This window comes from Pyrgilauda ruficollis, unplaced genomic scaffold (assembly GCF_017590135.1).
Source record: "Pyrgilauda ruficollis isolate IOZ18807 unplaced genomic scaffold, ASM1759013v1 scaffold63, whole genome shotgun sequence".
NCBI classification, from domain to species: domain Eukaryota; kingdom Metazoa; phylum Chordata; class Aves; order Passeriformes; family Passeridae; genus Pyrgilauda; species Pyrgilauda ruficollis.
In genome coordinates this window covers 2508855-2524588 of record NW_024528044.1, presented here as the reverse complement: position 1 = coordinate 2524588, position 15734 = coordinate 2508855, and the positions used below count along the sequence as shown (strand labels likewise).

Genomic DNA, 15734 nt, shown 5'->3' with positions numbered 1-15734 from the left:
TACGGATGACCTCTAAGGAGGCATTCATCCTGCTCTCCCCTAAAGTCAAGTCATGGAGTTTTTACTCTGTCGGTAAACTGAAGAACACTGAAAAGTGTATTTTTGACAAAAGAACAATATTATTTTCACCACGATATATGGGGGCCATTTTTGAAAACACACAGAGGAAAAAAAAAGTAATTTGAAATTTACACTTTAATTAATTCATTTTCAGGTATCTTGGGGTTTGAACTTTCTGTCCTCTTCAAATACTCATACAACATTTAAGATTCAGCAAATTTATCATCGAAGAAAAATTAGTGTACTAAGACTAGTCTACTAATAGTAGACTAAAAAGTAGTCTACTATTGTTTTGTGACTAGTTAAGCATTATTACAGCTGTTTTGCTAATATTTTCATAACCTAGTAACTAAGTCCTTCAGCCAATACAAAAGCAAATGCTGAGATACAGCTCCAATGCCAGACCAGTTTTAGAGGCCTTACACACTGTCCTTTTTTGTTTCCATTTAAACAAACCTTACTAAAAGGAAATGACATTTCAGCATTATATAATAATTTTCATTTTTATGTGTTGGTCCTGTTTGTCAGCCAATAAATAACGCGTATTTAATAATATATAATTTATTCTTCTGGAATATAAAGATATCACTTAAAAATACTAAGTAAAATAGAATATTTCCAAATACACAGCTTTACTACTGAAGTGTATTTTTACCATGCATTATTTCTGCACATATATTTACAGAAGTGAGCTCATTATGACCTTCAGAGCTTTTAAATCTAAAAAGTAATAGGTCTGGCTAATGAAGTCAGTAATAACCCTCATTTTCCTGCTCAAATAGACTTGTAATAGCTTCAAAGCAGCTGTTACTGTCTACACAAACTATTTCATAAGTGTCTGCAAATTCTATTCTAGTTCTTGTTCAGCTTGGCAAACTTGGCTCAGGAACGACATGAAAACTTGGATGCACACAATTCAGGAGCTAACCTGTGGCAGCAGCATGGAGCTGCATTCCATTTAGTCTAATCGTTATTTTAAATGGCAAAGAGGCTTCTGGCAAGAAATAACAGGAAATGAAGAAACCTTTCATTAGGAGTTATCTGCACACAGTTTCTGAATGTTTACATACTTCTTGTGCTCAGCCAACCTTTTGGATACACAATAAATCACACTTAAATCCAAATATACAACCTTCTAAGTTAAAGAAAATACAGGGATGAAATGAAAGCTCTCTGTATTTGCATTAGGAGAGAATCCCTGAGAAACCCACTGCAGTCATTCTCTCTACTTAAGGATGGATGGTGCTGAGGTCTGACTGAAGTCTGATGGGGACTGAAGTGACCAGGGTTACAGTTCCTCTGCCATCAACTTCCTGTGTCAGCCACTTGGCATTGAAGTGCTTCAAGTGAACATGCACAACATTTCTGTCTTCCTAGCTTTCATCCTGTAATGAGCAATTTCTGTCTCTAATATCTGCTCCCACCATGAAGCCATAATAGTGGCTTGGTTACTCTGGATGCTTGAGAAATACCAGTAGGAACATAGCAAAGTAAGCCACTTCAGTACACCTCAGAAGGAAATACATAGCTGGGTTTATCTAAGCAGTTTTTTGAAACCTGCAAAATCCACGGCATAACCTTTCAATTCAAGGAAACTTCCAGAAAAATTGCAGATTTAACTAAAACCCTGTCTTTTCTTTCAGGGATATGATTGATAACATAAACAATAATGAACTTTACTCAGCATCAGCAGGTGGAAATAGGCAGTTTTTCCCCTAAATACTCAAAATTATTCACTTTGAGTCACCCTTAGGAAAGCAAGGAAACACTGACCAAACTCACATAACAGACAAGAATCTTGAAACTTGTGATAGGAGCCAGCAACACTAGGCAAACTGTTTCTTCACTGCAAGTGTAGGTGTGTTCCACTGCACAAGAGATGCCACTTCTCTTTTAGCAACTGTATCCTAAAACTGAAAATATTAATTTTGCCCTGTAAACCTGGTTTTCATGCTGACTCTCCTTGCCAGATTGTCATTAGCTCCTTCAGTCTTCTACTTCAATTTCAATAAAGGACAAACAACATTAACAACTGTGACTTTACTGTGTTAATACTACACGTGTCATCTGAGTCTTCGACAACTAATAACGGTGGGTGTGAGGGGAAGGTGGAAGATACAGGCCTGTATGTACATGGGAGAGACCACAGTAACTGCATTTGGAAGAGCCACCTGGAGTCCTGCATCTCTCATTCAGGCTCTTACAGTTCATTAAAAAAAGGAAGGCATACTCAGAGTTCAGCAACCTATAGCCTCTCTGCTTCTTTGAAAAGTCAGGTCTTTGCAAGCACTTTCTGAAAGATGAAAGATTTTAGAGATTAGAAATTTGAAGATCAGTTAATTATGTATGCAGGATATGTAATTTTAGCACAGACCTGCAGATTCCACCTCTTTGACATAAACCTCAGGTCTGAAGTTGTCCATGAAAAATTGTCACTTCACTTTCTTTAGATCCTCATATTTAGTTGACATTTAGAAATGTAATACATAGGCAGTAGCTGCCTAAGACTCAACCAACTGACATATTTGTACATGTGTACATACAGGGCAGAATAAAATGAAGCAGGGTAAAATAAAGTAAAGCAGGGTAATGAAAAAGGTAAGGCCTGATAGCTGGTTCAAGCACATTCAAACACAACATGTGGTGTAACAGCTTTATTGCGACTTCTCACTTGATTTGACAAGATCTGATAATTCCAATGAACCAAAACAGATCGTACTTAATATCTTATCTTCCACTAGTCAAATCAGTACTAGCCAAACCCATCCTATGAATGCACAATTTTCTTGGAGGCCATTCTCTTCAAAGGACATTGAATCAAACAATTTTAGAAAACAGTCTTGGTAATTTCTCATTAAAACAAAAGGAAAATTCAGTGAAGCACTAACTTGAACACAATTTAAATTGAAGAAAACCATTTTACATCATTTGAGCAAACCCAAACAAAATCAAAACAAAATGTTCTCTGTGTTATTCCTCTTGTTTTCCTTCTGGCAGCAAATTATAAATGTCACAATGCTTTCATTTTGATGCAAATATGCTCAAAGAATAGTTAGTAATAAGGAATTCATCAAAGTATTTCTTTTGTTAAGCCATCCTGTAAATTAAAAAAGGGAAAGCATTCACTTCAACTTTCTGTTGCATTTTTTTTAATTAGGAAAACACTAGCTATAAAAAAAACTTCCTTTCTTAAGAAAGAGTAGAAGTGAGCTTCACACAGGTAAACAAGAAAACTTTTTTTTTTTCTTACAGCTTAGGATAAGGAAGCATTTCAAATCATATTCTTTCACCAACTGCCCATTTCAAAGTAAAAATCAATCTCTACGTAAACATACTCTACAGTACTACATTCAGTTACTTAGCAACTTGTAGCACCCAGAGAAAATATCAGGTCAAGAATGTTAGCCTGTTTAATATTTTCTCCTAATTGTGGATATTCTTAAATTTCTCATTTCTCAAACATGTAAGCTAAGATATAAGCTATAAACCTCATGAAGAACAATGACTGGGCAGCCTTCTACTTGTCACAATAGTTACAGAGACCTTCAAATGGGAAAGTAACTAGATACAAGCATATTCCCACAAAAATTTGAGTTCGCCTCTTAAAAAATATCAAAAAATGATTTTTTTACATTTCATGAAATTTGAAGCTCCAACAGAGACAGTGCTGAAGAGGACATGTAATGAGGACACATAGTATAACTGAAAGGCATGCATTACTTCCTAAGATATTCTGTGCAGCAATCTGATCCATTCCACATGATTAAACAAACAGATTTAAAACAAATCATTTATTATTAAGGCTTCAGCCTGGAAAATTCTCTCCTTTCTGTCTAACCAAGTTCCTGGTACATATTAAGATGGATTCTAAGCCTTTTAACAAGAATTTATTAAATTCAAGTGATTTTTGAATGTTCATATATTGCTGCATATGGATTTTTTTTTTTTTTTTACATTTTGGAAAAAGAAAAATCAACCGATATTTTTCATGTAGAGACTTACAGGTACATGGACTTTTCTAAACATTTCAGCTCCTTTGTGGGCATCCAATAAAGCCACGTCTTGTGGAGTGGAGACGATCACAGCTCCTGGGGAAAAAAACCATGAAATCCCATTAAAATGTATATTATTAATTATTCTGCTAAATATTTTAAATATTTAGTACATGCTACTAAATTCACAGTAGTCACAAACTTGTATGCTTTTAAGGAAGAAAATTATGCCAGGTTTTATTATAATGGTCAAAATAACTGAGATATGATATGAAGTGATAAAAATATTTTAGACACTTTCATCATAACTTTTTCTATGTAGAAACCATTTATACTTTCTAAATGAGAAAAATTATCTAGTATCATACAACCATCCACATGCTGACAGATTGCAGAGGTGGTACTCTGGGAATATCTACACAGTAACAATCCCATGCCATAATTATATTTGAAAGTTTTTAATTTAACAATAAGCCTTGTTCTAAAGCAGGAGACAGCTGCTTGTAATCACACTGTTGTTTTCCACACCTGCTACACTATCTTGAACCATGTCACACTAGACACCAGTGCATTTGTATAAATGATACCACAAAGGAAGAGAAACTGATGCACACTTGCACTAGGTTTGAATAAAGTGCTGGTCACCGTTCAGAGATGGCTCCAGGTTACCTGATAATTTGCACTCCTGAGAGTTATTAAGCATACAAAACAGCCAGAGCTCCGGGTCTAAGTTAGATTCTAAAGTAAAGTAAGCCTACAGATTACTGTCCCACGCTGTAACTACTTCTTGATTAATACAGCATGAAAAACCAACACACACATCAGAATATTCTACATCACTTCACAAAGACCATCTTTTTCCAAATGCTCAGGCGTTTCAAATGTTATTTCCTCAAAACTTGCAACAAAAAACTTCATGCTTGTCCCTATTTTATAAAAATGTAATGAACAAGAGAGTATTACTGGTCAATTGATTAGCTTTGGTTTCATATTGACCATCTAGTGTCAGAAGTCTCTATTACAAAGATTTCAGTAGAGTCACATGAAAACCACACACAAGAAATTTATGTCAAACTTCACACTAATAGCAATTAAAACAGAGAATTCTAGATGCTTGGGATAGCTTCCTACTGGGCCTGCAGCTCCCAATCCTCTGTGTACACGGCAAAAGCAGAGGTGGGTAGATTTCCAGAGGCATGCAACCCTGGCATCGCAGGCAGGGACCAGAGCACCAGAAGCCCTGGCATGCTGAGAGCACTCCTGGCTATGGCAGCACTGGGACAGGGAGCCCTGCCCCTACACTATCAGCCTGCTGCCGGGTGGGATCCTGCCTGCTGACAGCCAGCAGTTTCCAAACACCGCCAGACAGCGTGTTTGAATGTTTTCAGCCAGCATTCTTAACCTCTAATTTGTGAAAGAAAAATACAATCTGGCACCTCACTCCTGAAAAGCTGCCAATCTCTGCCTTACACTGTGTTATACACAAGTCCAAAAACTGAACGGCACATGTAATGTACCAAGCAAATGCAATTTTCCCTATTTGCTCAAACCTTGGCATCCAAATAATTTGCTAATATTCCCAAACCAACCTGTCTCCAATGGCATTACAAAGAATAATGTGTAAGCTTTTCAGTTACACTGAAATCACCTTAGCTCCTCATTTCAACAAACACAGGGTTACTTTACAAGCAGCACTGAAATGTAGGGTCAATTCCACAAAATTAATGCACTTTCCCCTAAAAGCACAGGCTACAAGTAAATAATTTAGACTCCGTGTCCTTGAGATTTTTGCATGTTTGTAAAACAAAAATGTTTCAGTACTTGAAAAAATGCTTATTACTGTTTTCTTTCCAAGCAAAATTTGAAATATGTGTCTTGCGTGTATACGCCCTTTTATTCACACTCTTCTCTGAAGATGCTGGCTCAGCAATCCCTGGATCTTCATACAGAACCTAATATGCAGTCAACAAGAATGAAGTCTACATTTTGTGCTTCATTATTGTTTTAAGAATCTAATCATTGGCATGGCATGAAGGACAAACTATGCACAACAAAAATACCCATTAGAACCACAAGCAGCTTAATGGAGAGACATTTTTTACTAACAAATTCTCATCCAAAGGGAAAAAACCCAAAAATGCCAAAATGACCCCATGGCACATTACAGAGTTTGGGCTGCCACAAGCACCAACTGTCTGTACAAAAATCCTCTGGCTCCTGAAATACATTAATTAAAATGATGCTCATGGAGATTTTCCATGGCTTCTTCCACAGAATGAAAGCCAACATGCTCAAGAAGCTGCTGTTGAGGGTTAGTTGTTTCTCTCCTATTTTCCTTTTTATTCTGAGCTAATTACAGGCAAAATTTATTCAAAGACAGCTTGTACTGACTTACACCAACACCTTATAAAACAAGTATCTTCTCTCTTTCTTTGGTACATCTGCTAGTCCAACAAACCCAACCTGAAGTTCAAGAATTCAAATTATTTGCAGCATTATTTCCTTTACTAGCAACCAAAAATGGCAAATGAGACTTTTCACGGTGCTCCCCTCTCTGAATAAGTTTGCATATGTTTAATTTAGAAAATTATTCAAATGATAAGCAAGAAAGGACACGGCCTACACTTTCCTTGCTATCTTGACTCTATACAGTTAACGGGAATATCTAACAGTAAAGAGTTATTCTGATCAATAAAGTAACAAAATATGATGGAATTCATGCACACAGTATGTCTCGAAGCAGTACGCGCAATGTTTACAAAAGCATCTGAATGAGACAATCTGAGGCTGACAAATCAAATGGAGAAGCTGCAGAAACTACAATCTAATCACATCGCACACTGAAACATACTAGAAATTCTGTGTTTGCAGTGGTGTGCAGAAAAATAATTTCTGTGCCTTGAGCATACTAAGGATATCTAAGTAGAGCACATTTATGTTTAACTGACTTACCCATTTACGCATGCATTCCATTTTTTTTAAATTTCAATGCATTTCCTTTGACAAAAAGCTGACTCATGTTCACCAAATCACACAGAATCTGTGACTGGGTCAGGCTGGAAGGCACCAGGGCAGATCACCCAGTCCAATCTCCCTGCTCAAGCAGGGTCCTTTAGAGTATGTTATTAAGGATTCTGTCCAGATGACTTTTCAGTACTTTCTGTGACGGAGGCTCCACAACCTCTCTGGGCAGCCTGTTCCAGTGTTTAATCACCTGCACATTAAAGAAGTTCCTACTTATGTTCAGGTGGAATTTCCTGTACCTCAGTTTCTGCCCACTTCCTCTCTTCCTACTGCTCAGTACCAGCAAGAGCCCAGATTCTTCTTGACACTCTCCCCTCAGTCTATACACATTGATAAGATCCCCTCTCAGTCTTCTCCAGGCTAAAGCCCCTGGTCCCTCACAAGTGACATGCTGCCATCCCCTACTCTTTACCCTTTGCTGGTCTACCTACAGGAGCTCCGTGACTCTTTTGTACTGAGGGATCCAGAACTGGACTCAGCACTCCAGAGGAGACTGTATGAGTAAAAACTATGTTAACTGTATTTTAAATCCTTAGGATACATTAGAGGCAGAACTAACAATACCCTGTAACACTATGTTTGCCTTTCTGTTTCAACCCCGTGTCCTTAATCCTCAGTAAAAGAAAGATGTGCCTACACAGCACACTGGGACCCTTCCGGTGGACTGGTGCTCAGCAAATTACAAGCGCTCAAACAGCCTATAATTTCTGGATATAGAAGATATCACCTATATTCACTGCACATTAAGGCTTACATTAGATGCTTGCAGTTACAAAGCATAAGGTGAGAAATCTCACCAAACCTTAGCTATAGTCAATTTGTACCCAAGCCAAAACCAGGGAGCTCTAAAAAGCAGCTCATCAGCAACAGTGTAGAAGGTCTACCTTAGGATGAAAATTATGTCCCTAATACATTCTTTCTCCCCTCCAGTGTCTTCACAGACAGATTTCAGAATCAGACTTGGATGTGTCTCTCATCCAAGATTAAGGATCCCACCACACACATCTTATATCAGCCTCTTAGCAAACAGTGCCACCTCAAAAGCTGTGAAGTGCAACTGACCAGAGAGACTGACACAGTTCTGGAGGACACAGAACAATCCTGTCTGCTGACTGACAGCCACTGAATGCTCTTGGCAAGGAACCACATTCAGGCCTCAGTAAAGCTGTAGATGGCCTGATCTGACCACACTACTCATGCACTTCTTGTAGTTTTTGCTACCTTTTCCACTGCATTAAATTCAAACTTTCATAAACAGCCTTGTTAACCTGACTTCTCTACCATGGCTCTCTTCAGAGCCCCTCTGACCTGTTAAATTTGTCCCTTCATAGATGAAATTTGCCTGCAACTACAGATACATCTTTGCACTTGAAGATGCAGGAAAAAATCTTGCAAGAACAAAGACTTCTGTCTTTGCTGTAATTTCAACTGGCAACAATTAGAGATAAACTAACATTAGAAAATGGTTCATCTTCTAGGATAAACCTTATAAAGAAGTTCCTTTAGCTTTTGTGCATGGCATCTTATTACAAACCGCAACTTAAAAGACCCACAAGTGTGATTTTGCATTACAGGATCCTCACTTCAACCTCATAATATAGCTCAGAACTGCTCCAAAGGCTAGATCCTGGCTGCACCACACCTCCAGCCTGCTTGCTACCTTCTTCTTGGAGGAGTCATTGAACAACTGCTCAGACAGGGGATGTTTCCAACAGCCACACAACCTCTTCTGCCCAACAACTAAGCAGGTAATAAAAGATCAGGACATTACCAACTTGCCCATATGAAAAGAGAACAGAAATCTTACCAGAAATTCTTCCTCCTGCTCTGTGGAACTGTCAGCTGGCTAAAGCTGAAACTGCCCCCATCTATACTGATCAGTAAGTATTATATCATCCATTTCACACCAATCACATGGGGAAAGGTGTGGAAGGACAACTCTCACTGTGGTAAAAAATTTGGTTTGGTCATGGCAAACTGAACACGTGTCACACTAATGCAATTTACAATGAAGTATTTATTTAGTGAAGTGAAAACACTGAAAATATTCACAATAACAGCCGTGAACAAACACTATCTGCAAAGCACAGGCCTAAAACAAAAAGCTAATCCCTCACAGACACTGCCACTTTGCACTCTTTCTTGGCTATCTGAATTAGCATTTTTCTGCTCAACTCCATTCCACCTCCTGCTTTCAAGCGCGTTTGCCAATCATGTCTAGATTATTATGAGAATTGTACTAAGCAAGAGCAAATTCCAAATAGTCTCTCTGACAAATGAATATGATTTTTTCTTTAAATGAGAGGTCCCAATCCAAAGAGGAGAACTGGGTAAAAGAGTGATTCTACCGCGGAAAAAAGATAACAGTGAGATTACTTCAAAATCAGCTCCCCAAACCATTCTGTTGTTTATTTTTTCCCCCCTGGAAGTGGGGAGGGTAAGGAGCAGATTTGAACACTTACTTTTTTCAGAAGAAATAGCTACGTGAGAAAACACAGTAGCATTGTTCATACAGATTTCTCTCACCTTTAGCAACTGTCAGCTGTACACTAGGCTAGTTTATTCTTCCTATTCAGAATAATTGGTCTAAAAACTAGCAAGGCAATTGCAGTTGATCTAGCACTTAGCATACAATTAGCCACTGCTGCCAGATCTCAGAAAACTCCGTTTGCAAAGCCTCTATTCTTCACAATTTTTTCCTGAATACCTGGAAACCATTTTTCAGAAACAATATAATTTAAAGAACTTGAGCTGAACACACTATCAATTCAGCTTCAACAGGCAATGTGTGTTAAATCAAACTCCATGAGTCAAGAATGAAATTTAAATTTATATTAAAAGAATGTGAGGTATTAATGTGTAAACTCATACTATATTTTGGTCTCTAAATTAAGTTTACAAGCCTGACAGTTCATAATGAAGCACCAGGAGTGTCCAAAGCATGATAACCCTGACAATAATTTGCATTCGTCAACTACATTTATTTTGACAACAGAAGCAGACTATTCCAACACGCAAATTATATTTGGATAAATACAAAGAACTGTTTTTAAATCCCCACTGGTGTGACTCAGGGTTTTTTTCTGTTTTTTAATCTATCCTAAACTCACTTGCCTTTCCTTTCCTGCAGCTATCTACAACATCAAAATACAGCATGAAATGAAGAGTAAATCTACATCAAAAATATGATATTAAAAATATTTGCCATTCAGAATTAGCTCAAGTAAAATTTACTATTACCAAAGTGGGTCCCGTAAAACAGCTTCAAAAATTTATTGCAAAAACTAATTATGTACCTGCACCATAGAAGAAGAAAGCAAGCTCAGAAATGGAGAATAACATTGTATATTACCGTTAAAGCAAAAGCAAAGATCAGATGCCTTGCATCTGTGGCGCACACCAACATAAGAGACATGCAACAAGGGGTAAACAAACACACAAAGAATAACGACAGAATACAGATACACTTCTTAAACTGTATGCTACACACAATTTGTACTGCAGCACTGGGTTTTTTTTGATCATTTGTCTTCAGAAAAGACAAGAGAACAATACCATACCTACTCAGCTTTCCATTTCAGAAAACTTCAGAAGTCACCCTTATACAAGTCACAATTCTTTTCCATGCTAAATCATGCACAGATTTATAAAACATCAGCAGTATTTTTTTAAAGCTGATTTTAAATTCTCCATTTACTTTTTTTAATGTTCATTTCTGAAGAGACAGTCTGCTCATCACCTGCAACTCCCTTTTCTTGTGTTCTTTTATGTTATTATATATTGAGCCAAGATCTGGTTCTGTTCAGTCCCACACACTGCTATAAAATAGTTGCGCACAAGACTACACCCTGTCTGTGTGACACTGCCACAAATATGAGTAAATAATTTGGTTTGCAAGTTTGGTGTGCCACATAACAAAGAATTTAAAAATGCCAAATGTCTTCAAGTTGGTGAGATCCTTTTACTTTCTTCTATTCAATGTACATTGAATAGAAATAGGTTTTTTAATGTTTAACCACCAGAGAAAAAATATGCTTTTTGGTTTCATTTAAAATAATCTATCAAATCACTGCTGCCAAAAGAAATCCTAATAATTACAATTCTTTGAAAATTTACATTTGAACTAATAAAAATTCCTTTAATATTTCAGCCCTACCTGAAAAAGGCATTCAGGAGATAATTAAGACATACATACTGCTGAAAGATGCAAACATTCAGAAAAATTACACCATTTTTAGGATAAGGCAATTAAAAAATGGTATGAACTCTGTGTTATGTTGATTTTAAATATGAGAGGCGACAAAAGTAATTTCCTGTATGACTAGCAATGACAATGCTTCTGCTTTTATAGAACTTGAGGAACAAAATAGTATTCACATGGCTTTCACTTCGCTTACCTTGACTAATTGTCTTTCTGATTCCTATTAACAACCTTTTCAGAGGTTATTATTACAAAGATTATAATATATGCTTTGTACGGGGAAAAAAGTTACTTCCAGAAGGTGGGAAAATTAAGAGCACTGAAATGAAACCTAAAGCCTTTTACCTTTCTGTCTCCTTTACAAACAGTCAGTAATTATTAAGATTGCTCAGTGAGATGTGAAATTCTTTGTTAGTCTCAGTCAGCTTCCCACTGGGCAGATGTACACTTCTAATGGTTTTCACTGCTATGGCACCTCAATATCCAAAGAAAAGGGTAGTATGACAAACCTTTAGCAAATGGAATAATTCCAGTATTAACCTGGAGCTGGTACTGCCAGCTGAGACAGGACCAGTCTCTAGAGCTGTCAAGCTGTCACACTTCACTAACAGTGACTTCACTTAAACATTAATAAGGAGAGGGCAGCAGACAGCCTAATTTAATGGTCAGCCCCCACAATTCAGCTTCTCCACAAGGCAGAAATGCTTGTGCAGGGCTCTGAGACTGCCTCTTGAACAGAGATGCTCTTGCTGCTTCCCACACAGCCCTCCCACTCTGAAGGGAGAGAATAATAAACTACTCTCCCAGTCTTTACAGAGGCTAATTACCCATCTCCAATAATATTTATTAAATTTATGCCTCCTTTAGCTAAATGATCAAACAAATCCACAGAGTTAGATTTCTCAATTTAGCAGCTAGGTAATGCAAAGGAATCATAAGCCTTATCTTCCATAATATCATTAGTTCACACTATCTCTTGAAAGCAAACATCATAATATCAGCTGAAACCCTCTGTTTTTAAAATGCTTAAAAAGCTGGAAAACGTTTAAGGATGTTTCTAAGTTTTCCAAGCATGCATGCTCAATACATGCTAAAGAACCCATTTCTGGAAGTTTTGTTCAGGCAAATGATGGAACAGAAGAATAAAGAAGAAGTAAGGAAGTACAACTCAACACAAATTAAATAATAATGGACATGAACAAAGCCATTTTCTCCAGACTGACCCTGGATTTCTATTTGGAAAGCACACTTGCATCTGAAGAAAGCAGTGGTGTTTATGCAGAAATAGGTACCACATTTTCAAGCTATCATAACATTCCTCATCTACAAGTTTGTTGAAGAATGACTGCAACATGAGCAAAGTTACAGATTATTAAAGATTAATACACTAAATAAGAGGTGTTTCCTTGTAAAGTGACTAAGATTAATAAAACCAAAAGTCACAGTAGTTTCCTTTTCCACCTTCATTTAAAGGAAAAGTACCCACACAAAACTCCTGCTCTAGCCAAGGTTGTCTGAGGCTGACAGTCTCTTTAATGACTACTGGAATTATAAGACATATCTTGTTGTGTTGCTCTTACACCTGTTAAGTATTCCCCTAGTCACTCAAGAAAGCTATGGGACCTGTGATGAAGGAAAATAAACCAGTCTTGTAAAATTAAAACCCAATATCATTTCACCTATCCTAGCAGTGTCTCTGTTATGCTCAGATGTTGCAAAGCTACAGGTTTTCATGTCCCATCTGGCAAACCTGCCAGAAACAAAACATCTTCACCAGTGCTCTCTCTCTCACTCATAGAAAATTCTGTAAGAGGCTGGCAATAATATGTGTGCAGGTTTTGTAAATTTATTTAGAGGCAAAATTAAAATATTCTACACTGTCTATCCCAAGGAAGCCACAGATTAATAATGAAAGAATCATAATGCAAATACTATATCTCACATATGCATGAATGCAAATCAAAGAACAACTTTCATGCAAATTAGATAATGCACTTTAAATTTACTAAACTAAGATACATATGTTGTCTCTGAGGAAAAACAGAGAAATTATTCCACTAATACCATGACTGTTCAAGGCATCTTCAAAGGATAAAGAAAGAATCAGAAAACCAGAAAGGGAACAGAGATGCACACCATCAAATACTTTCTGTAACCAAGTAAAAGACAACAGAATGCTTAGAAAATACAAATTGCAAAAACCAACTCAATTCTGTACACTGCTCCAAAAATATGATCATCAAGATCTGTAACATTCTCTTCCACACTCTTGAAAGGAACCAAGGTGAAGAAAATAAAAGTATACTAAACAATGTGATGCATTCTTTGAAAGAAGAGGCAGAAAGCAAGTAATGAGCAAACCAAGAAAGAAGAATCAAGAAAAAGTTCAAGCTGTAATACACAAAAATTCATCCTTCCAGTGAAGGTGAAAAATAGCCACAATAAACAAGAGAGAAAACTCTTCCTAAACCAGAAATTCATCAAGCCACTAAGAACACAGGGAATTACATATCTTATCACTCCTTGTCTGCTGTGTTTGTCTTCATCAAAAGCAGAATGCTTTGTTTTTATTAAACAGCAAAAGTCAGCTTCAACACAGTCAACAAAACCAGCTAATGGGAAATACAAATGTAAAGTGATGCTATCACTCCTAATTTTAAGAAGCTAGGATTGATGAAAAAATAAGCTGAACTGAACAACTGTAGGAACAAAGTGAAGCCATTTCAATAAAATTTCAATAAAATTCAACAAAATGAAGCCATTTCAATTCAAATAAAAATCAGGCATCAGCAAAATTTAGAAGACATACTGGATTAAAGTAATTTCTATCACCTCTCTGTCCCAGAGGAACTAGTGCACCACCATAACCACTCACATTCCTGAAAGCAGTGAAGAGTTCTGTGGGGAGTGGGCACAACAATCCCTGAAAAATCAAGAGTCTAATGACCGCTTCTATGTTAAATCGGGACATTTAAGTGCACTGCAATAAACAGAAATTATCAATAGCCACTCTACTTTAAAAAGCCCCTATTAAAGCCACAACTCTTTAACTTAATAATTTTACTGCCCTTATGTACATTATCCAATTAAATTCTACCTCAGCAAAAACCTCTGTGCCATAGTCATGTTTCACCTCATTGCTTAAACCCTGGGAGTTAAAGGCCTTCCTGCTTTGCTACTGACACATGTAATCTACCAGGCACTGCACCTAAGAAAATGGGTATGAATCACTCTTTTATTTTATTCTATTTACTATGTAGTAGGTACAGAGAAGGAAATTTTCTACTACAAAACTCAGCAGGTTTTGGCAAGACTGTCTTTCCTTCAAGAGTTACAGCTGACTTCTCCATCTTTTCAAAACTTAGCTTAAAAGAAAGCAACACAACTGTAATGCTAACATGTTAAAAATCACTGATAATGTTTCCAACACCATACAACTGATAAAACAATCTTTCAGCATGCTGGAAAAAACAATAAAATTAATTTTTGACTGTTTTTTTCTAAAGATATTGAACTCTAATTAACTACAAATCTCTGAAACAGTCAACAATATACATACCTGCAATTGGAATATTCTGTGATACTGACAGCTGTACATCTCCAGTCCCAGGTGGCATGTCAATCACTAAGTAGTCCAGTTGACCCCAGTCAACCTAGAAGACAACAATATAAACATATGTGGAGATGTACACATTTTTATTTAGGGCACTTTGTGGTTTAGTGCAGTCCTTGTTTCTTGTAATGTAAACAAGTGAACCAAGGACCTCTAAAAGAATAATACTGAGATGCCCTCTTAGTCACACTTTCAGCACAGGATCAAGACATTACTGTCCTGAGACACAATCTTTGCTGTTCACTCAAAACTATGAGTACAACTTTATTATTAACTTCATTGGCATAATTATTATTTAATTATTTCCAAAAAAAAATTACCAAGACTTAAGATGTTTACTTCAAGCTGCTTAATCATGGGTTAGAAGCAAATGTCAGGTAAAACTCAGGCTAAAAATGAGGGATTTGTGCAACAAATATCACTTAAGTAATTATTTCCATAAATTTAAGACTACTTTCCTTCCATCTTATCACTTGTTGAAACTACTATGTAGTTTATTTACTACATACATATTTCATTTTTTTTTTATGTTTTGTTGTTATGAAGTCAGAGCTACCAGTACCGGATTTTTTTCCCAGGAAAAGCAGGTGTTGGGAGAAAAGAAAAATAAAGAAACAGGACACCCCAGATTTGTTAAATTAAAATTACCTACAATAATGATACAGAGTGACAACATTCTTAATATCCCAAAATTAGACAAGTTTAATTGTTGCTAGACATCAAATGAGAGTACCCATTAAAGATATTAGACTCCATTATGAAAATGCTGTGATTATTTAACATGTTTTTACTAGGATAGATTTTCCAGGAGAGGAAAAAACTCTCCCTAGAGCATAGTGCACTG

General features: G+C 36.7%; 1 protein-coding gene across 1 annotated transcript in view; it reads right to left on the bottom strand.

Moving 5' to 3' along the window:
• Positions 1–15734, bottom strand: part of NUBPL (nucleotide binding protein like) — a 78799-nt gene that overhangs the window by 15244 nt on the left and 47821 nt on the right. The window contains exons 7-8 of the mRNA XM_041484116.1: positions 14837–14930; positions 4063–4148 (exon numbers count right to left, since the gene is read on the bottom strand). Of these exons, the coding sequence (XP_041340050.1) occupies positions 4063–4148; positions 14837–14930 (180 nt within the window). The remainder of the gene's footprint in view (positions 1–4062; positions 4149–14836; positions 14931–15734) is intronic.